The following is a 23728-nucleotide window of genomic DNA, read 5'->3' on the forward strand; positions in this document are numbered from 1 at the left end:
TTGAGATTGAACCTGAAATGGAGATTTCACACACACATACAAGCCAGCTGTAAGGCATGCCAGGGAGAGCAGCCCTCTTCCCACTGACAGACACCGTGTCCACTCTGGTTATTTTTGCACACATCCCTGCAGGCCGCTGTTGGCGAGAGACACTCTCAGTGACGCAAGGCTGGAAATTTGTCATTTTAAAACGCGGGTCAAACGGCCTCTCTGGCTATTGATTGGCTTGTCCCCCTCTATTACTCCTGTGTTATGTATTGCACCCTTTATCAGAGCTGCGACAGCCACAAACACATTAAACTTGAGCAGCTTCGATCCGCCATAAAGTGCCACGGCGTGCCGGTTGGCGAGCCGCGCTAGGTGGGGATGAGCTACCGATCAAGGACACGGGCTCAATGTTCTCGCTGCTCTGTTTTCTGGAGTTACGACCCAAAGTCACGAGAGTCGTGGCCAGAGTGAGAATCTACAGCTCCCCTGAATCCGCACTGCTTCACACCTCATCACACAAGGTCACTCACTTCTCCTGGAGGAGGGAAAAACTGCAACCCCCCCACGAGACAACACAAGAACTGTGTTTGATACTTTTACTGAGTTTATGCAGAATATATGAATATTTAATGAGTAGTTAACAGGACTAAGCATGCTTATTTTTTGCCTTTCATCAAGTTACCGTAAAAAAGCCACGACGACATACTGGTGTAGAGACGTTCTCATTAGCAAGAGTTAGCAGAGGGAGGAAAGCGGTCTGTTAATTATTGTCTTGTCATATTACCAGGAGCATTATTATAGCACAAATTAAAGTTTCTACAAGGAGCTTTTAACTAGCGATGAAACTCAATGTAATACTGATGCCTCTATATGACCTATAAGTAAACAAGATCTTCTGCATGACTGACTATTTCTAGGTATTCTTAATGCTTGTCATCGGTGCCACCGGGTCAGATTCTGGTGAAATCATGCAGGTTCACCAGAAACTCCTTCAGCTCAGACTCCAGCAGCGACCAGTTCAATGTGGACTGAGTCAATGGACAAAGCTCTGCGCCCGGCAGCAGCGGCTTCTCCTCCTCAAACACTGATACCAAGTTGCTGGAGGCAAAGGCCGTATTGCTGGGCATGCTGGAGTGAGGGCAGGCAGAGAACCAGAGCAGAGAACCAGAGCAGAGAACCAGGACTGAGCGGACAGACAAATTGAGGTTGTCTAAAGGGACACTACCCCTTTCGTCCACAGGGACCGCCAAAATCAACACAAAATGAAAGTTCCTTACAGTAGCTTTAATGCCTGTTTATAAACACACTTTATGCGTGACTCATCATGAAATTGGTTAACATGGCTTCCCTTTTGATTGAGAGATGGAACAAATAGAGGCTCATGTGATAAAACTGTTGAATTCATTTCTATATTTATGAATGCTCATGACATGTTATACGAGTAGATACAAGCATAACAAGTCCACACTTTTACCTGTAAATTGCTTTAAAGTTCCACCGCAACCTAACAGGTACCTCAACGGTGCCTCCTTCTAAATTATATCAAACACATTTACCATGTCATTTGAATACAACTGTAATGAACAGAAGGAAGATGAAGGCTCTTATTCACAAAAGCTTGTGTTTTCTCTGCACTGCGATTTTCAGTGATATGTTCAAATGAAAAGTGTTGGCCCAGCTTTTTCTTTAGTTCCCAAAAGAATGCTTCCATGTTTGTGTCGGCGAGGGAATCCACTTGTATTCCAGGAAATAACTGGTATTGATGTGAGAAATGTAAATAATTCACTGAACTGCAATCGGTGCGCCGCGTTTGTGGCTGTGAGCAGATGGCCGCGGACACGGAGTTCACACGAACAGATTAAACACAACTTGAATGGCGTCCAGTGAAGACAGTTGCCAGCCCTTCACTCAGATCTCTCAGCTAAAAATTCCTTTATCGCACAGAAGGCGTTTAAAGCCCTCGAGCTCACTTCGTACGCCGGCTGTGCTGCAGAGAATTTGCATAACCGCAAAAAGGTGTTTTCTATTAAAGCAGTGGTGTAGATGAGGCAGCCATGTGACAACAATTTCATGGGGAAGACACAGTATCTCCGGCTGCATTGTGAGATAATGGGGATCATTACTTTGCTGAGTGGGTTCATGTCTTCTGGGCTTAATATGAGCTATTCATCAACACATTAATGTGACAATTGTCATGTTGCTGCAAATCGGGAAGTTTACTTTCAGATATTCTATTTTTAAAGAGCCATGTTGTTGTTTTAATTATCTTTATATCCAATTTCACTCCTCCTGTCATGTCTGTTTCCACCCTGGTGATGTCCTATGTTTCCCACGGTGTCTCTTTAATTACTGTTTGATATTTTCAGTTACTTATCACAGAAAAGGTCTCTTTTACAATACTGCAGGGTTATATATTGTCTAGTTATAAATGTTCCGCCTTTGTTACTAAACATAAAATAAATTATTACAAGGAGCTTATGTTTGGTTATGAAACCGTCTCTATGTAATACTGATGCCTCTGTGTGACCTACATAAGTAAAGGAGACCATCAGCAAGAAGATTGGCTATTTCTTTGTAATTGCTATTGATGCCAACGGGTCAGATGAGATGAAATCATGCAGGTTCACCAGAAAGACTTAGCAACCGCCTTCGTCCTGCAGTGGGAGCGCCGTGGAGCTCTGGAGCTCTGGAGCAGAGAGCTGGGAGTCAACACCGACACCACGCTGCTGGAGGCCCAGGCCGTGTTTCTAGGCCCGCTGGAGGAATCATAAATAATAAGGACATATCTCATGTTTTACATTATACTGGCTTTGCCTCGAGAAATATATATTCCTTTCGTAAGCCACAAAGGTCATTCATAGACAAATAATTATGCAGTACTTTCTTTTGTCTAGGGTTGATTACTCCTCATATGGCTCCAGACCTCTGCCTGTTGTTTCATGAATTAGCTTCAGAGTTATCTGTACCTAAATCCTGAAACCTATACAATACTTGCACCTGAACCCAACCAGAATCTGTTTCTGTGCGTCTGCACCTTTATCCTAGCCCCATTTCTATTTATCCGTGGTCTCTGTTACTTTTATGTCGGGGACTTTTCTACCCATGCCAGTAATCTTGTGTACCTCATTAAATCCATGAACTGTTCCTGTCTGTATTTGGGTCCTATTCCTTGCTGCCGTGCACTCACCCCAGTGACAAAGAATGAGTATTCAGCTTTTAAAGAGGTCTCCAGGACCCCATAAAGAGCATCAGAGCGTTCAAGGGTTCATGTGAGAGTAAGATGGCTGCAGGTAAATGGAGATGTGCATGGAGACAGAGAAAGACTCAAGCTAAGGGGTCAATAATTCTGCAAACTGGACTACCGCTTCATCCCTGACTCATCCCTGCAGTGTCGTCTCGGAGAGCGCCCCAGTCTGCGAGCGGTTGCTGTCCAGACAGCACCGGGGCATGTTACATAATGCATGACCACAGGCGACACGGCGGGACGAGCTCTGCTGAATCAGCGGCAGAAAAAAAACGCCGCCGCTGCTGCCCTGAGCGAACGTGGGGCCCAGAGCGGCCCGTCCTGCCCCCTGACCCTGAGAGGAACACTTGAGCGCCCAAGTAACCTTTCGCATGAGTGCACTCAATCTGCCACTCGCCAGAGAGCCACTGCAGACACGGGGTAGACAGGGGGCATTAGGTGGGATTATCACCCCCGCTGCCCTTTGTTGTTTTGATGTCCGTCCCTCGCCAACTCACCCCTCCCCTCCCGTTCCTCCCTCCACTCCCGTCCGGCCCTGGCAGTGCTACAGAAAGGCCGTGCACTGGAAAGCTGAAACCAACAAAACCTCCCCTCGCACGGTAGCCCACTTTCACAGCCACATGCACACTCTCACGCAAATTGAACCGAACACACAGAGACACACACTGGCTGTGAGAAATAATGGGGGAGCTTTCTCTCTTTAATGAAGGACATGATGAGGTGGATCCAGGTTAAAGCCATTAACGCTCATTGATTTCCCTTACTAAATCGAAAATGTAATCACAGAGGTGAGATGTTCATAAAGCGAGGCAGAGATGAATTTTGACGCTCTATGGCGAGTGTTTGTGAAAACCTTTCAGTGTGGATGACTTCCTGTTTACAAAGCAGATTGGTCTCCTTGTTCTGAAAAGTTTTGAGAATACAAGATTCGCTTCTGACGGCAGCGATACTTTTTAATTTACAGTTGTTGAATATATATCGCAAATGTAATTGAAAGAAAGACCTTGAAGAGCATAAACCTCCACACAACTTCAGCTTCCTGCTACACCCACACGCACATCAAACCTCTCACTTTCATTTTTAGATTAAATTAATTGCTCAAAATCTGCAGACATCCTCCCAGGAGTTGCAATCAAGTCTCTATCATGTTACTTTCATTATCACTGCAGAAATCACAGGTCCAATATCAAATCACTTGTTTGCTGGCAGGACGCCGATCTGCCTGCCAACATTTCCTGGAAATTTCAGATGTTTGAGGTATCCTGCTGCCAGAGAGAGGAACTGTCAAAAATAACCTCATTAGTGGAAGGAAAAGTAAAGAAATCCGAGATGAGTTCACACGTTTATTATGTTTTCTTTTGTTTTTTTCTGACAGATGGCACGACTATCACCAAATATCTTTCAGAATGCAAATATTTTTTTGGAAAGCAGCAAAACACAGTCATTGGTTGAAAAAATAATCTCACCATCGGGTCTATTTAGCAGCTGCTCTGATGATATCACATGATCTTCATCAGCAGATGGAGTTTGCTCAATCCAACGTGGACAAGACAAAAAAAGGGACATTTGAACATCTACAATTCCATGGCAAGTGATCAGACTCCTTATCGGAAGACTATTTCATAAGATATGATTGATATTGACCTTGTGGTGAGTTGGTTTTCCTTCTGTCTTCACAGGAAGTTAGATTTAGGCAACAAAACCACTTAGCCAGGGTTAAGTTTACGAGTACTTGACAGACAACTCACGTGACTAACGACTGAAGTGACTAAATGTCAGTGGTTACCTTTAGCTTTGCATGGGACACGAACAGGCGTCTTTTTGGACGAGAGCCCTGAGTTTGTTTGAGCGTTCCACCTCCCCTCCCACATACCCTGCGTGGACTATCTTGCTCTTCATAGGTCGCTTGATGTGAGTGTGTAATAAGGATGCTGGTGTGTTTATATCAGAGTTAGTGTTTATACAGATGCTGAACAGTGCCTCCGTGCATCGGCGTCAGACACCAAGGAGTACGAACCAAGCTGCGGTATTTGACACATCGGGACAGAAAATTGGTTGCATGGAGATGGGTTTGTGTATTCGAGGGCATATATATAAAAATCCCAGTTTTTTTTTAAACCCAGGAGTAGCTCCGAGGTGTCATTCTGAATCACTCTAAAGGGTCTATTCTCTGTGCAACACATTGTTCCAGGGCCCACTCTCTCTATAGCTTCCCCTCCACCCCACTGGCCCCAGTGCTACTGCCTGTCTATACAGTCGCCTCTGAGCCTGTTTAACCGGATATCATAATGCACTTTTCTTTCATTCATTGGATCATATTAACCCCCGCATGAATGCTGGTTATGTATCAGAGTCAAGTGCAACATTCTATGTTTGAATGGGGACTGGGACCTCTCTTAAACGTCCTATCTCAACGTGCCCTTCATGTAATGTTGCTGCTTGACTCCGTCCCTGAACTCAGAGAGCGAAACAGCAAAACAAAGCTCTTGTGTGCCCTGAACTCTGACCGACACCCCGAATGTCTTTCACCCAGTGTCACTCTTAAGTGTCCTGTTTTCCCGGCTTCATTTATCGACTCTAGCCTTGTACATATTCCACTCCACACAGACATAACTGTCCCGTATTCACACTGATTTACTTCTGCATGTGTCTGTAACTGTCTTTTAAGACAGACTCATTTCGAACACTCCCAGCAGCCCTCTGTCAGTATTGCCATGCAGCGCGCTAAAGAGGTCAAGCAGGGTTTCAGTTTGTGACCCTCGCTCTTACAGGCGGCAGTGATCGGGGCCGACCTCTGACACTGAATACCACTGGTTCTCTCGGGTTCAAATGCAGACCGTGACCCAGCCGTTGAACTCCCAGAGGGGGGGGGGGGGGGGGGGTGGCAAGCAGCGAGGGGGGAGCAGGGTGAGAGAGACACACTACAGTACCTACTGCTTCTACTGAGGCAGACTCAATCTGGTTATGCCATATTAGTCTGATTATCTGGCGGATATTGATGGATGTAATGGTCGTAATTGTGTCTTAATTCTGTGTTTAGTTGGCAGATGTGTAAAACATTTAGCAGGTGTATTTGTAGATGTGTGTGAAGTGTGTGCAGACTTCCTCAGTATGACCAGTCTCCCTCTTTGTGGCTGACAATTAAAGGAAAATCCCTCCTTAAGACGCCTATCAAAAGTCTCTTCTATACTCGGAGTGAGTCAGTCATGAAAATATGTAATCCGGTGAGCTAATTTGTTTCTGTCTTAACTTCCTCTATTTTTCTACATTTCATTTACAACTAAAAGATGTTTTAGCACCTGTTGTGAAGTGGATTTTCCCTTTAAGATAAGATGGGATAAACCTCGGGACAGTCAATCTTCCATCATCTCATATTCTCAAATGACAAAATAATGTCTCACATTTTTCCTCCTTTGTTTTACGAAGCAACCAGCAGAGAGTCCATTGTTCAGTCCCACCGGCCACCACACACTATACTATAATTAACTTCCATCGGCTGGGGTCTTCTCACTTTCATATCTGAGCGTATCTCTGGAGAGTCTGAGCACCGCTCAGTGTGAACACAGCAGGTTGCTCAGCATATTAATGCTTTATTTATTCTCATTACGATAAAACAGTTTGGTGTCAGGTTTAGGATGAGATGTGTTCTCAAGTAACACTGATCCTTCTGGAAAAATTACAAATATCTTTGATTTTTGTCTTAAACCTGTACCTGTAAGAATTAACTCAATCACAGTGTGTGATGTCACAATGTGTTTCTCAGGAGTCGGTTGAGATCAAACCAGAGCTAAAAGGAGAGAGAAGATTATTTGGACATAAACATTACTGCAATCGTTAGTTAACCTGTTAGCCATCGCAGCTTTGACATGTGTTGTGTTTTCAGCTTACTTCTCTTCATTTCCAAACTCAGCTTTGTTGGTATAGATGGAGTAGAGGTGGTAATCTAGACGTACTATCGCTTATTAAAGGGCCAGTGTGTTGGATTTGGTGGCATCTGAGGTTGCAGATTATAACCAACCGAATAACTCTTCAGTACTCTCCTTCCAAAGACTTTGGTAACGTGAGCCGCCGAGTGAAAAACTGGAAGACCGCTCGCCTCACTCGGAGGCAATCTTTGCCGCAATAACACTACTTTAGGGGCAACAGAAGTCAGATGGCGGCTGACGGTATCACGGTTTTGCACTCTGCGGCTCACATAGTTTAACAAGCGTGTCCGAAAACTACGGTGGCCTTCAGGTAAGCTGCAAATATGAAAGGCTCTCTCTAGAGCCAGTGTTTGGTTTGTCCATTCTGGGCTTCTGTAGAAACATGGCGGTGCAACGCGGCGGACACCATGAAGAGGACCTGTTCGATATGTAGATACGAAAGGCTTATTCTAACCTAACGAAAGCGCAACGAATCTTAGTTTCAGCTAATGAAAATATAACAATGAAACAATTTTCTATTTCTTCTAATAGATCCCATGAAATGCTAAACAATGGCCCTTTAAACATGAAGCTTATTGGATTTTCACATTAAAGACCAGGTCTTCAGCTAATTTAAATGAGTAGTCCTCATTTCTCCTTTCCTCTAACAATTTGTGGGACATTTTCTTCTTTGTTGATTTGTCTTTTACTACGGTGACTCGTGATGGTTACTCTGACACTTTCATGGTAGAGTACTACAGACATGTCTGCTCATTGTGAAGTGTTGTCAGTATCAGCTGGAAACTGTTCTAGAATTGCCCACGCGTCTCACAAGAGTTCTGGGAGTCAACACCCACACCACGCTGCTGGTGGCCCACCGGAGAACCACAACGAGGACTGTGCAGGGCAGGCTGTGAGACCCTGCTGCAGTAAAATAAGAGGTTTTCTCAAGGGACTCTGAAAGGGTTTCAGACAATTATTCAAAATGCCAAAAACAGTACAAATACCAAAGCATTATTAGATTCCACAAAGGCTTTAATGGGAGCAAAGTCCGCTCATACAGCTCCCCTCTGCTGCTCTATCGGCTGTGAAACACACATCCTCAACATGTTTTCATTGGACCGCCCTGCTTCCTTAATCCTTCTGTTTTTAATGACCACAGCGGCTGCTCGTTAAAGAGTATGGACTCCTACCAAAGATGAAGGCCATATATGTGTTGCTGACAAGCTACAATTCTTCATTTTCCTTTCATGGAAATACTTTAATTCCTTTTAGTTTTTGCTTCTACTCTCACGCCTCGCGCAAACGGTACTTATCTTGACCCTTAGTCCTCTTCACTGTTATGACTTCCTTCTTGACAGCTCAATTACTTCTGCTTGGCACGTGCACTCAAGCTGTTGACTTGTAGGCTTCGTGTATTTTAAAATCAAATTAAACTCATTTTAAATCAACTTTCCTTAAATTAATCACATTTGGGGGGGAAAAATGTAATCAGAGTAGCACAGATCAACAGGAAAATCTTTCATAACTGTCAAAATGTGACTTTTTGCCCATTAAAATGAAACATAAAAAAAACAAGGAAAATAACACAGATCAGATCAACTATTTTGGCGTCAGTGTGTACTGTAATTACAAATTAAGTACAATCAAGAGCAAGTCTCAGGAGACTTTATAAAGAGAGGAAAAAATATGACTTTTATTTACCTAACAATCAATCACAAACTCATGAAACCATTACAGAGACAAACAGCCCGTTCAAAAAGCTAAAGTAGACGTTATCAAGCAACAACATCCGCAGGCCCCCTGATCTCACAAGGAAACACGTTACATACACATGTTCAGTTTTGTATTTTGAGCAAGTGCTTGATCTATCAGTAACACTCAGGATTTACTTAGTTTGTCTTTACCAACATGTATAATCGTTGGGGTTTATTAAACTGATGTAAATGAACGTAAGGTTGCCAGTTTGATCCCTCAGGATAAATCTGAGCTTGTGAAGTAAGAAGGTGAAATAGGAAGGTACAGTACGTGTTGGGTTGCAGCTTGAATTTCATGAATATATTTGTTCACATTCCTTATTCATCATTAAACCAGGGCCGTCACATTGACAATAAATCTCCTCGGCAAAGAAGGCACCCAAGTGAAACCGTGGACGTGTTTCACCTGTTCCTGTTCCACAGCTTTCTTTTACACATTACCAGTGTTTTTTTTACATGTTTTACTCTAAAGCTTACAATTGATCTTCGATGTGTATTGTTCGATTTCAGGCTCGGACACAGAAATGATGTTAACACAATGCAGACCAAATCTTCATCTCCATGCAAGAGTGAGGGCAATTCACTGTGAAGGATGATCTGTCTCAAGCAAGTCTGAGGACATTATTTATTTGTCACCTGCAGAATAATAAATAAAGCAAAGGATTAGGTCTGTGCAGAGACAATCCAAAAAAGTCATGAGCATTGACAACACAACGTATAAAGTTATCAAGTAGTAGATTGGACGATGGCGCCACCTACTGCTGCTCTTCTCGAAGTGCAAGACTTGATCGAAGTTGGTTTATTTTTATTCCAAATTAGTTTGGCTATTCAGAAAGTAAACAATCACACAGGAGTTGTATTTAGATTTTTTTTTGTTAGAATAAAACTATATATTAATTTGGCCAAGTGTTATAGTTATTGTAGAATATGACTCTAAATATGCATATTTGGCTTAAATTATGCAATCGCTATAATAGGTGGACAGTATGTTGTTTGTTTTAAAGTGTTAAAATACGTTTGACTTCCTTTCCACTATAAGATTTAATAGCTTTGCTTGAATGACGTATGTTCTGATATTTAATCTGAGCTACATGATTCTATATTGAGTTGAATCTTTAAACCCAAGATGTTGTGTTATTATGACTGCACCACGAAATCAAATGGAAATATTTCGAGTTGTTTTCTGCATCAATTTATGCGCATTTCATAGTAGGCACATTTTGTAACACACTGTGTATTTATTAGGAAGTGGGCTCGGCAGAGTTGAAGAGGTTAACACTGATGACACTAAATGAGTAATATGCTAATATGCTTTCACCTAAATTGGAGTGTGCCCTGCATGTGTAACTTCAAACCAACAGTTGCATTTAAAGACACATAACTATGAATATTGATGGATATCATTTTCATTTTGTTCCATTCAAAGTTTCAGTTTCCCAAACTGAAGTACAGACTGAGTTTCAGTTAGTCATCTCTGTCATTTCTGTCAGTCCTAGTCATTCATTGATTTTTGTTTTAAGCATTTTAGTTGCCTTTGACTTCATAAAGTAAAGACTTTTTTAAAGTGTATTTATTGGGGGGCTTTCCACATAACTCCATCTTGACACCTTAGTCAGACATTAGTGAAGGATTCTGATTTGAAATCAAAGCATAATCAAGGTTTATTTGGCCAGTTAGTGAATTTGAAACATTGCACAATGAGTATTTAAACAACCAACGTTGTATTCTGTTTATTTGACATCACAATCAATTATTGACTTATTTTACAGACTAAGTAGGGTTTTTCGTCTTTTCTTGATGATAAAAAAGAGATATATATTTTCATGTTTCTATTCATCTTCGTGTTTTAGGCTGAGGTGAGCATGCTGAAGTAGAGGTTTGGATTAAATGTCTGCTTATTAAGTACTTTTTTGCCTCCTAACAATCCCTTGAGTCCAAGTATGGATCTCAGCTGCAGGGTGAGTCTGTTTCACACAATAACAACACAGCAGATATACGTGACATTCATGGGAAATATTAAGTTACAACCCTAATGCCTGAGTTTCAATTTCAACACAGCAGTTTGAGCTTGTGGTTGAAAGAATGAGAGGACATCTTCTGCAAGCATAAACACATTAGGAGCTTGTGAATTTCTAATCGGAAACAGCATTTGATTTTCACTTATGATTCCAAAACATATTGTCCCAGAGGACATTCATTCTGAGAAAGCTTTTATTCGTAGACTGGTTTGTTTAAAATCCAACATCTCTGATGATTCTATAATAAGATGCCTCGTTTTTCGAATTGAATGTGCATGTTTTGTTTCTTCCAATCAAACTAAGTTTTTTTCTGTCCATTCCAATTTGGACACTAAAGCATTAAATAAATATTGTCACTGTTGAATAATGCAGTCAGAAGCAGGAAAGGCCTGTAGGCGCAAGTAAACCAACAGCCCAATGAAATTGACTGTTGAATTTCCAGGAAGAAAGAGTGAAGAAAAATGCATCAAGTAAATAAAAATGATCAGAAAGAAGATTTCCTGTTTAACAGCCTTGCCTTCAAAATAAAATGCCAAGTGTATTTTCCAATTTGAACTCCAGAGGCCCCGCAAGCTCCAGTTTTACTGTGTGCTAACTGGACTGTGGCTTAATTGAAAATTAAATAACCACTTCAGGGTTTGAACGCTAATTTCAAGGCATGCGTCACTGGGGTATGATGTGATTACTAGCTCCAAAGTCAGCAAGGTGTAGTGTATGTAGACAGGGTACACCAGACTACCATATCATATGATTAAGAAGTAATAGTGTTAATCTGCAATAATATAGACATAAAATATAGTATACAATGCAATAAACAGTATAACATATTAATATGACATAGTATAATACAGTATAATATAGTATGGGTTATAAGATGTATTGTCAGGTGAAAAAGAGTAGTATTACATAATATATAGTATACTACAGCGATATAAATTTAGTACAGCATATAGAGTATAGTGTAGTAATGTATAGTATAGCATAGCATAGTAATGTATAGTATAGTAATATATAGTATAGTAATGTATAGTATAGTATAGAAATGTATAGTATAGTATAGTATAGTAATGTATAATATAGTAATGTATAGTATAGCAATGTATAATATAGTAATGTATAGTATAGCATAGTATAGTAATGTATAGTATAATATAGTAATGTATAGTAGAGTATAGTATAGTAATGTATAGTATAGTATAGTATCAAAGTATGCATCAAAGCATCAGAATATAATTTGACCACATTAAAATCTTAAGTTATGGATGGTATGTAGGAACAGAATAGCTTCCTGTATTTTCAACATCATATTTTGTTTCTGTGTTGTTTTTTTACCTGTATCCGTATCCTCGCGACCTTTATTTTGAAAAAACAAACCGGTGTGTGGTAAATGAAGTGGTACATTGATTCTGGTCCGTTCAGCCACAGGAACTTTCTCTTCGTTCCTTCACAAGATGGACTGGAATGAAGACGATAATGTGAGTCGGTTGATGTCTTTAATTCCTGTTTCTTTAACGTTACTTGTGTTATTACCTAACGTCGATTCACCTGCTGGGAACTCATGTAGTTCGTCCAATAACGTTACTAATATCTCCGCAGGTTGTTCGCATCTTTTGTAGCTAGCTTGCTGTTTCACTGTAGCTTGTCGGTAAATTGCTGTAACGCGGAATAACCTGTCCTCACCGATAGCCATCGAAACTGTCAGTACTAGCTTCAGTGGGCGTTGTTAGCTTCTGATGCTAGTTACCTGACGTTAAACAGTAGCTTAGCTAGCCAATCTCTCCTCAACCCCAACGGTCAGATTTAGCTTATTTTCTTCGAGTTAACGCACAGACGTCCACGTCAGGAAATGTCAGTTTGATTTGTCTGGATGACATGACGCGTTGACAGCCAGCGCGTGTGTTTGTACCCATTTCTTTGCGTTGTTACCATGCTTATCATATTATCCTATTATTATGAAACTGTAATCCTCTTTCACAACTCTACTCTGTGCTGTTTTGTGATAGTCGTTAGCTGCATGTCTTCATCCAAACCCACATGTGTTACACTGTTCATGGCCAGACAGTGGTTAGCTTCTGCCATACGTTAAGTAAGCCATCCTTCAGAACATGACCATCAACATCCATCCCAGAGGTTGCATCATGCACAGCTGGAAACGTGCACTCTTGAACCTGTGCATTTGGTATAACTTTGAATTTCCCTGCTGCAACTGTAGCTCTGAGTTATTGTGTTGATGTTGTCTTCTTGTATTATGTTTTTATGTGAACCCCGGCTGCATTCATGGCAGTAAAAAGTCCACTGGAATTTGTAGAACCACCAAACAGAGCAGTATACCCATAACAGTCCCATATAAGTCTCCTAACCATTGCATGCTGCTGTTCAGAAATCCAAACTAATATAAAATATTTGGTACAGTCAGCTCGTTGGGAGCGAGCAAAACGGATACCGTTGTCTATCACAGCATATTTAGTTATCTACGGACTGTAACAAACGTTAGCTTTATTATTAATTGATTGTTTAGTCTGTAGATGTTTAAATATCTAACTCACTATGACCCGTTTTACACAGGGACACTTTACAAATAGAAGCTGCAGCTTTAACCTGAGGCCAGCTGGGTGAGCAGTCAGCCAGCTTTCACCTCGTCAAGGCTCCAGGAGTCTGATGAAAGCTATCGTTCTCCGCCATTTTATTGTTTGAGACCACTTTTGATCAGTGTGTTTTCCTTGTGTGTGTGTGTGTGTGTTGCAGGGTCACGGCCACAAGCACGACAGCTGTAACCACGGAAACCCGGGTCATTCTCACAGTCACGGGCCGAGAGCAGCGCACCCGTTCATGGCGGCTTTCAAAAGCGGAGATCAGGAGATGGACATCAGCCAGCAGCCGAAGAGACGGTCGCACCTGGATGACAGCGGCAGTTGGGACATAGTGAAGGCAACACAGTGAGTGGTGGGACAGACAGTGGACAGTTCAAATTCATGCAAGAGGTTTTGTGGTGTTCCTAAATCTATCACTCATGGGAATGATTGCCCAAACTACAAAATAAAACCCAAGTTGTAATAAACTAGACTTTTCCTGATTTCCCTTTGCATTAATATCTGTATTGACTTGACAGCCGTTGCATCAAGCACGCACTTCCTCTTTCTCAAAGGTTGCAGATGCCCCTCGTAAAACCTTTGTCAGATCATGTTTTGTGTCAGTGTTTTCTTCACTGTGAATTTCTGCCACTGACAAGTATTTGATCGACGTATTTGCTCCGGAGTCACACAACGAAATTCAAGGAATGCACATCGGCTCTCAGAGCTCTGTGTTTAATCAGAAGTCAGACGGATGATGAGTCCGTTTTTTTAAAGCACTTAAGAAATAAATCAGTTGAAGTAAAGGCAGCACAAAGCTTTCAGTGTGCTGCAGTTGAGATTAGCACTCGGCAGTACTTTGCATTAAACTGAAGTGCTGGCGGCTTTTGCGAACTGATAAGTGAGTTGAGGTGCAGCAGAACGAAGGTCAGTTTTCTTATACGTGGAAAGAAAAGAGAGGAGAGAGAGACACTCCTCTCTGACTATTCATCTCACTGTCTGTGGACATACTGGGAACCATGTGTATACATGCCACAGATTCTTTCCACAGTCTGAAACTGATTAAATAATAAAAGTTATTGTCTTATCAAGTGGCTTTTAGTTGAAAATGTGTCATTACTTACTCCTTTAGCAGAAGTAATGTCCATTTCTTTTAGGGTTCTGTATTTTTGGGGCATTAGTCCGGTAGTTGTTATTATTATTATTATTATTATTATTATTATTATTAAAGCAACTACAAGGAACTTTCATGTTGTGTTGATTTTGGCGCCCCCTGTGGACAAAAGCCGTAATGTTGCCATTAGCACCGCCTGCTCTCGATCCGGCCGACTTTGTTTTGGAAGCGAAGCTCGTGAAAGAAAGTCACAAATTAATTTTAATAATCTTTTTTCTAAACACAGCTGTTTGCAGGGTGCATAGCAATGTGGCTATGTAGGATTAATAACTGCAATATGACGATGTTGAAACTAAATCAACTTTATTTTCACCACCAACGGAGCGTAAAATCATATATTGAAGTAAAACCATAACACACAATGTATTTCATAAATAAAATAGACATATTACATAACAGTGTTAAGGAAGAAAGCCAATTCAAGATCTGTTGAATCACTGACCACGGTTGACTCTTGTTTTCGCTCATGTCTGTCCGTCCCTTTTAGCTTATTTTTGATCTTCGGTTAATTATTTTCTTGCCCTAGTATCAGCCATAACCAGAAAATATAACATTAAAAATAACAATCTTCAAAGAAAAATCTCCTCCTGCTTCCTTTTAACTGGCTAACATACTACTTAATGTGAAACTTTGCCTGTGAAAATGTAAACATTAGCTCTTCCGGTCTTTGTGTTTTGCCTGTTTCTCAGGGAATCGGATGCTGGGACATGCGTTAAGAATAACTTCATAGAAATTGCCACTTTCCTGCTAATGGTCTTGTTTGCTTATCGGGGTCGTATATAGATATCAGTGTTAACTTGAGACTGTTTCATAACCATTTAAAAAACTCCTTGTAGTACCTTTAATGTGTTTTCACTGCGTCATCCTCTCAGGTTTGGTATCCTCGAGCGCTGTAAGGAGCTGGTGGAAGCCGGATACGACGTCAGGCAGCCGGACAAGGAGAACGTCACTCTGCTGCACTGGGCGGCCATCAACAACCGCTCAGAGCTGGTCAAGTAAGACCTGCCGATTTAGACATTTAAATAACAAAAATCATTTAAATATCATGCTAACATATAAGCATTCCACTGCAGGTTACCCACTATACTTCTCTCTGTCTGATCTGAGTAGTAGTTACTAGTTTAGTTAGAGGGAAATTCTGGGAAAACATTGTACTCCATAGTATGCTCAGTTACTTAAGATGCTATTGGCTGAGACACACAGACCCATTATATTAAAAATGTATTGAAATATATATTTAGTATGATATTGGCTATTGTTTACGTCAATATCACAAACAAGTTAACATAACATGACTTTAAATTAGATTTACTTCACTCACAAAGTAAAGTAAATGCATTGGTGTTGTTGCTTTCAGCTGAACATCATATTGAAAGCAAACCGCTTCAGGGCAGTCAGTTCTTCCTCGGGGACTTCATGTATTATGTTTCTCTTTGTCGGAAGCGTCCGACATGAAGCGCTTTGAGCAATAATAAACGTACCAGGAAAGAAATAGAGACAACTGAACTGAAATACAACAAAATGTTCTGAACGGTTGACACAGATATTTGTTTTGATATTAACGTTCTCTCTGTATCTTCCCCGACAGGTATTACATTTCTAAAGGGTCGATAATTGACCAGCTTGGAGGAGACCTGAGCTCGACTCCTCTTCACTGGGCCATAAGGTGACTGAACGACTCTAAAGAAGGGATTTGTTGCTCCGATTTTGCTTTTCTATCTCAGATTTGATTAAATCCTGGTTCAACTATTTACATTTCATTTATCTGTCAAAAGAAATGTTTAAATAAAATGTTAAAAATAAAAGCTTTAGGAGGTTTGAAGGTAAGTTAAAGACAAATAAATATCAATCTAATTGTAAACACATGTACGTTGACCCATGTGTGACCAGTGATGCAGACAGAAAAACAGATCACAACGTTGCTTTAGTCCCAGCATTCCCACTTCTCATGAATATTAATTAGCTTTTGATACTTACTTATCAGACACCACTGGTCAGATGTTGACAGAACTGGGGGAGAATATGTTCTTCAGTAGTGTGTAGTTAAAAGGAACACGTAACTGTATCACAACTGCCAAAGTTGTGACACTTTGACTTTGTCAGTTCAGTGCTTCCTCTATAAAAATCCGTTTGTTTTGTCGATGATGAGGCAGGGCCACCTTCCCATGGTGATCCAGCTGATGAGATACGGAGCAGATCCCACCGTCGCAGACGGAGAAGGCTACCGCGCTCTCCACCTCACCATCCTCTTCCAGCACATGGCCATAGCAGCTTATCTAATGGCTAAGGGACAGGTGTGACCTTAAGCACAACCCGTAACACCTTTTATTTCTCTCTGTGGAGGTCTTTTATTACACATTTGTTCTATGATAATCCTCTCATTTGCCTCCAGGAGGTCGATGGACCTGACTGCAACGGACAGACATCGCTGATGTTAGCGGCCCAGAAAATTATTGGGTAAGCGATCTTAATATTTTCCAGATATACTTTAAAGCCCACTGGGTTCAAGTCCATATGTGAGGTGTGGTAAAGTGAATGGAGGTCAGGTCTTTGATTATTTTAGCATTTGCAGTGCTGTAGGTCTGAATGTGAAAGTATGCTGCACATGTTGAATGGCCACATGTTTACATCAAAGCATAGTGTGTTAATAAGCCGGGATGTATAATCAGAGAACACAGTCTGTTGCTGCCTGAAACACAATTCTTTAACTTCTTTGTCTACTAAAAACAAACAGCAGAAATGTATAAAATAGTCCTGAGTCTGTTAGTCTGCCCTCTATAGAAGTTCTAATAATAAACGGCACATGTTGTTCCTCTGTCGTAGGCCTGAACCCACAAATTTCTTGATCAAGAATAACGCTTCTGTGAGCGCTGTGGACAAAGTGAACAGGAACACTCCGCTGCACTGCGCCGTGCTGGCAGGAAACGTAGACGCAGCCCACATCCTGCTGGAGGCCGGGGCCGGCGTGGACGCAGAAAACATCAACGTAAGTCTTGTAGAGCAGGTTTCAGTCTGCTGTCACACTGTGGGTAACGCACGACATGAGTCAGAAAGCCAATTCTCAAGCGCATTAAACTTGCATGCCAGCAAGGGGCGACTCCTCTGGTTGCAAAAAGCAGTGTGATTGTATAGAAGTCTATGAGAAAATGACCCTAATTCTCACTTGATTTGTTGACCTCAGTAAACATTGTGAACATGAGTTTATGGTCTTCTTCAACACTGCTGTTGAGCTGTGATGTTGATTTAGGTCCCATTTAGAGTAAAATAGACCATAAAGCAGGCTGTGACGTGGAAACTTGAAACACTGAAAATGGGCTTTGCAGTGAAACAGAAGACATCTTGTCTGCAGCAGTTTAGTTACGTTAAAAGTTTAGTTTAGTTTAGTTAAAAGCAGCGCAATTATAAACCCCTTACATTTTGAATGAAGTCAGCAACGATGCACATCTTCATGGTGTTGTTAATGCTTCTTCTTCAGGGGCACACGCCCATCGACTTGGCCCACCAGGTGCACAGCCCGCTGCTCATCCACATGCTCAACCACGTCAAACAGGAGAGGATTCGCTCCAACTCGCGCTGCCTGCGGATCTTCAACAGATACAGGGTACACACAAACTAAAGGCCACACACGGGCACTCTCAAATAGCATAATATAAAAATAGAATCCTTACCTGTTTGTATTTTCCAGGTCTTTCTGCAGTTTTTGCTCTGCACTGGCATCTTTGGAAGTGTGGGCGCCATAGTAGATCTGAACTCAGAGTCCTGGTTGCTCAAAGGGATCCTGCTGGCGTGTTTGATAGGTGTGGTCAATCTGGGCGCGAGGTGAGGACACGTGTGCACGGAGCTGTCCACTGTAAAAGGAGATGTTGCGCATGTTGTTTGTCATCCAATAAGAAATGTTTGTGTCTCAACAGGAACTTCCCGAGCGCATCCTTCCAGACTCTCCTACCAGCTACAGCTCTCATGGCTTCGGTGTTCTGGATGCTCGTCACCTGGTGCCTCTGGTTCCTGCCAGATATCCTTTCTCTGAAGAAAACAAACTTGTGATGTTTCCTGGATATCAGCGCTTGTTTCGTCGTAGGGTGGGCGTTTCTCTTACCTTGAGAGGATTTTTTGTTTTGTGAAAGAGTTTTTTTTTCACCTTATTAACACTGAGAAACTCTTCACTCAAGTTTCATTATCAGAGACAGGAAGTAAACAAAGAGATGTTAGTTTAGAGTAATGTTTGATGTTTTTATCCTGTTGATCAAGCTGATGAAGGAAGCGTTTCTTAACCTCTGACCCCCACATGGGCCCAGCGCCACAGTTCAGGTCTTGTTCTCTCTGAATGCCACCGCTCTGCTCTACTATTACCTCCGCACCTGCAGGACCGACCCCGGCTCCGTCAAGGCAACCGAAGAAGAGAAGAAAATGGTAAGAAAAAGTTGGGACACTGAAAAATAACATCTAACATGTAAATGTTCTGGGACGGATGAACTGAGTGTTGTTTTGTTTGTGTGGTCAGAATGTGTTGGTGTTGGCTGAAGCCGGCTGTCTGGACCCCAGAATATTCTGCACTTCCTGCATGGTGAGTTTCTGAACACAAAACCTTCACTTTCTAAGACGCCGTTCCACTAACACAGACAGTGACGACCTGTTATGTTTTGCATTCTTTTACACTCAGATAAAGAAACCAATGAGAGCGAACCACTGCTTCCACTGTGACGCCTGCGTGGCGAAGCAGGATCACCACTCCGTCTGGACCAACGGCTGCATCGGTACGACCGGTCGTAGCACGTAAACAGTGACTGCAGCTGTCAGGATATACAGTTACATGTGTTTCTAGGTTGAGAGCACATACATGCACAATCCTCAAAATTAGTTTTTTTTTTTTTAGTACTGAAAAGTTTCATCAAAATACACAGAATGGTGAGACTGGGCCGGGCGTTTGTACTTTATGAAGATTATCTTCATTTAAGTTAAGTAGCTTTTGAGGAAATAAGATAAATTGCGCTGTTTCACATTCTTAAAAACAGTATTAAAAAATAATAATTTGTTCCTTGTTCAATTGTAGATTTATTAATTATCTGTGCACAGGTTTTTTTAAGATTCTGCTAAGTTAACAAAGACTATAAACTCCTTAGGAAATGTAGTTTTGTATTCTTTCAAGGCGAGTACTTTTCTTTCACTGTAAATTTGTGTTTAAGAAATATGGACAAAAGATAAATTAACATACACGTAAAAAATTGACCAGCATTTCATGGATAAACTGTGTTTATATTTGAGATTATTAGCGAGTATGAATTCAAAATTACAACAAATTGACACTATAACAAAGCTGTATTAATAACCTATTTTAGAACAGTAACACATTAACCATCAGTTACTGCAATTATTGCACATGTTACATGTGCGTTTTGACTTCTTACGATGCAATATGTTATAGTTAATATACACGTTATTGTCAGCTCCCTCAGAAGTGCACATAATGTTGGGTCTTTTGACTAATAGATTTGTTGTGTTCCAGGTGCGAGGAACCATCACTACTTCATCCTCTTCCTGCTCTCCCTCATGCTGATGGGAGCCTGGATGTTCTACGGTTGCCTCACATGTGAGTGACTTGACATTCAGTGGAACAACAGTATCTGACACAGTTTTACATTCCCACCGGATACACTTAACTGTGCCGTGTATGTGTATATACATATATATTTTCTTTCTTCAGACTGGTCCACTCACTGTGTGCTGCATTACGAGGAGCAGGGCGTGTGGGGCGTGGTCTCTGCTCTGGTCAACTGCTCTCCCTGGCTGCTGAGCATCTTCCTGCTGGCCTTCTATCACACCTGCTGGTCCGGCTTGGTCCTGCTGATGCAGCTCTACCAGGTGACCGGGCTGCTTGGAGTCTGCTAGTGAGCTTTCTACAGCCTTCAGACTTCCTATGAACAGTGTTCTTTGTCTTTAAAAACTAGAAGAGAGACCTCAGATTTATCTGCCTTCATGAGTTATAGACACCGTGAAAAGATTATTTTAATGTAGTCTAATAAATGCCTTTATAAATAGGATATATATGGGTCTCTGCTCTTGTTTCCACTTGTTTGCAGTCAGCATTAGACATTGTTTCCTGTTTCTGTAATGACAACTGTCTTTTTTTAAGTATCAAATCCTGGAAATATACCAACATAGAATTGGCTTTGATGTGGCAAAAGAGGCCAAACCTGTTGGTCCAGTGTGCTTTAAATCTCATTGTGTGTTTACGGTCCACTGACCTGCAGTGTGTACACACACACAATGAGCGTCTTCTGTGTCCATGCAGTGACTGATGTTTGTCCTTTTGTGCCGGAGCAGATTGCCTTCCTGGGACTGACCACAGCGGAGCGGATGAACCTGACGCTCCACCAGAAGAAACTCAGACAATCCGGCTCCCTCAGGCAGAATCCATACAAGTGAGTTGATATTAGTGATTTCACTGAGTGCACTACGTCACTATCTTTTAATACTGAAGTTGTTGTTAAGTGCAGCTTTATAATGCCGTGTTCAGTTGGTAAACAATTTTAGATCAGTGTTTGCCGTCAGAAGATGAATGTCTTTAGTTAACGGTTGTGTTGTAATTATGATGCAGGGGGAGCGTTATGGATTTCAGTCAAGGTCTTGTGCAGTAATGAACATCTGTTTGTACATTATCCTGATTTATTATTGATGCCACTGTGCCAAACGTGATATTAAGTCTCTACGGAAATAGAATCAGGACCTAAATCAATTTGAACAAGTGGAAGCTGAAGTTTGCTTCGAATGTGGATCTAGTTGTGGAAGTGAATGCTGAAAATTGTTTTACTCATTTTGCGTCGAACTGATTTTTCTCAGCATATCTCGGTACGCGACAACATGACGTGACAACAACATAAGGAGGAATTTGAGATTGAATCAGGAATTCAGTAATATGAAACATGAGCTACTTTTCAGACATTTTCAAATTTCATTCTGCATTAAATTATCCATTTGGCTAAAAGAGCAATTATTCACATGGCTACTCCCGTTCTGCAGTTATTATTATTATTATTATTATTATTATTATTACTTTAATTTGTTCTTTTAGTGCCTTAACTGATGCCCCACTAAGATTACTTTTGTAGCACTAAGATTACATTAATTGTTCTTCCCCCTATACCTTCATGCTAAAATCAACTGTCTCCACCATTTTAAAGCTCATATTTAAAAAAGAAACTGTTTGGTGAGAATTAAACTGATGGAATGGAACAGAAAGTCTCCTGAGCATCGATGCATTTGCACGAAATCTGGTGAGGCTGTAACTGTGGTTGTGAATGAAATTAGAAAATGTCTTGTGAGGGAAAAAGTGCAGTGATTACTAAAATATAAAATAAAATCCTCTAGTGGAACTGTTTGTGAGGACTGGACATAATGGAAAGCTCTTGCAAATAATGCTGGACCTGGTTGATTTAACAAATCCCTGAGAAAAGGAAACTGTACACATTTAAGGGAGCGTATATTCAGTGAAGTTCTGGTTTTATTTCCATTTATTCATCTCTTGATATCCAATTCTGTACATTAGAAAATACTTTTATTTGTCCCGAGGGCTGCCGTCGACCAAAGTAATTCTGTGACTAGCTATAATGTGATTTTGTTAATTAATTAAATTGAATCGACTGATCTGTAAAACTGAGTTTCTCTACAGAGAATCACACAAAGTCATCACTTTAAATCTTGTCTTCACCAGAGATGTGCTCATAAGTCATTCAGCATGAAAAAAGCATTAAAAAAACGACTAATCCACTGAATAAATCTTAGTTTGAGTTTGAACACAAAGACACACAAACATTCCCACTCATAAGAACATCTAAAAAATGCCACTGGTCACCATCATCCAACATCTCGTAGGCACATTATGTCAAGAAGTGGAAGTGCGTTGGTCGATCGGCTCTGACTGATGGTCCTCTCTCTGTCTCGTCTCTCTGCAGTTTGGGCGTCGTGAGGAACCTGGCGTCCTTTTTCCACCTGCGTTGTTGTGGCCTCTTCAAACCGGCCGTCATCGACTGGACGCAGCAGTTTCCGCCCGGCCGCGACCAGCCCCTGTTCGGACACACCGACATGGTCTGACCTCCGCGCCGCTCCTCGCTCAGGGTCAAAAGTCAGACTCTCACAGTGGTTCTGGACCAAAAGCACAAAGTGTATTTATTTATTTTTCTAACGGTTTGGCTCCTTGTGAAGAGAGACCACGAAACACAAAGCATTGTGTAGATATATCGTTTGATTCAGCTCTTTGTACAGACTGCTGCTGCCTTATACTTGACCGATGTAAGTGGAACGAAAATCACAAATGTTTTACTTTTGGGCGAGGTTAACAGACTTATAAAGGCCTAAATTGTAATTGAAGTTTTGAGATGTTTTTTTATGAACACATCAAGCCTATTTTTTATCATCTGTTCTGGGGGAAAAAGAGGATCTTTGTATGCGTAAACAGTTGGTTTTATGACTTTTGTAAGAGTTGCATGTGTTTGATAATGAATGACCACTATAGTTCTTCAATAAAGCAATGTTGTGCCTGTCCTTTGAGCTGACTCAGTCTGGACTCAGTACAGGAGGGAGGAACGGAAACTCTGTAAATCAGTATATCATTGTGGTGAGGCTCATAAATGTCCGGGTTATTGTGCAGGTTGTTCGACTCTGGTCATTTTTCGAGCCTCGGTTTGAAGTCACGTGAAGCAAACATGTTATCTTTGACCCTTTTGACACATTATGTGTCGCTATTAACGAGCCCGAGCATCACATTTTGGTTTTTAAAGCTCTGTTAACCAATATTTTTATATAAACAATGAGACGAATCACTTTGAGTTAAATTAAAAGGGAGTCTGTTAAGGCAGTGATCTAAGAGTCTGCAGGTTCAAACTTAAAAACAAAAGAAATCTGTTGTGGACTAACACTGATACGATTTTGTCCACTAAGTGATTGATTGATTTATGGGACAGATCTGTAAAAAATTGATTTCTCTAGAAAGAATCAAGCAAAAGCAGCACTTTATATCTTCACCAGAGATCTAAAGCTCGGAGGTTTCTTGGAAATCATTCAGCATGAAAAATTATT

At 41.1% G+C, this 23728-nt stretch overlaps 1 protein-coding gene across 1 annotated transcript; it reads left to right on the forward strand.

The window, feature by feature from the left end:
• Window positions 1–12363: 12363 nt before the first annotated feature.
• On the forward strand, window positions 12364–23305 carry zdhhc13 (zDHHC palmitoyltransferase 13; the record flags this gene model as incomplete). The annotated part of the gene is made up of 17 exons (XM_079161472.1): window positions 12364–12387; window positions 13658–13848; window positions 15529–15651; window positions 16245–16322; window positions 16806–16950; window positions 17049–17113; window positions 17480–17642; window positions 18132–18257; window positions 18342–18475; window positions 18568–18668; window positions 18942–19066; window positions 19158–19220; window positions 19317–19410; window positions 20160–20243; window positions 20358–20515; window positions 20978–21075; window positions 22606–23305. The coding sequence occupies 17 exons, from the start codon at window positions 12364–12366 to the stop codon at window positions 22742–22744; spliced, it is 1911 nt and encodes a 636-aa protein (XP_079017598.1). The 3' UTR covers window positions 22745–23305.
• Window positions 23306–23728: the final 423 nt, after the last annotated feature.

The sequence above is a fragment of the Pholis gunnellus genome (assembly GCF_910591455.1).
Source record: "Pholis gunnellus genome assembly, chromosome: 1".
Classification (NCBI taxonomy): domain Eukaryota; kingdom Metazoa; phylum Chordata; class Actinopteri; order Perciformes; family Pholidae; genus Pholis; species Pholis gunnellus.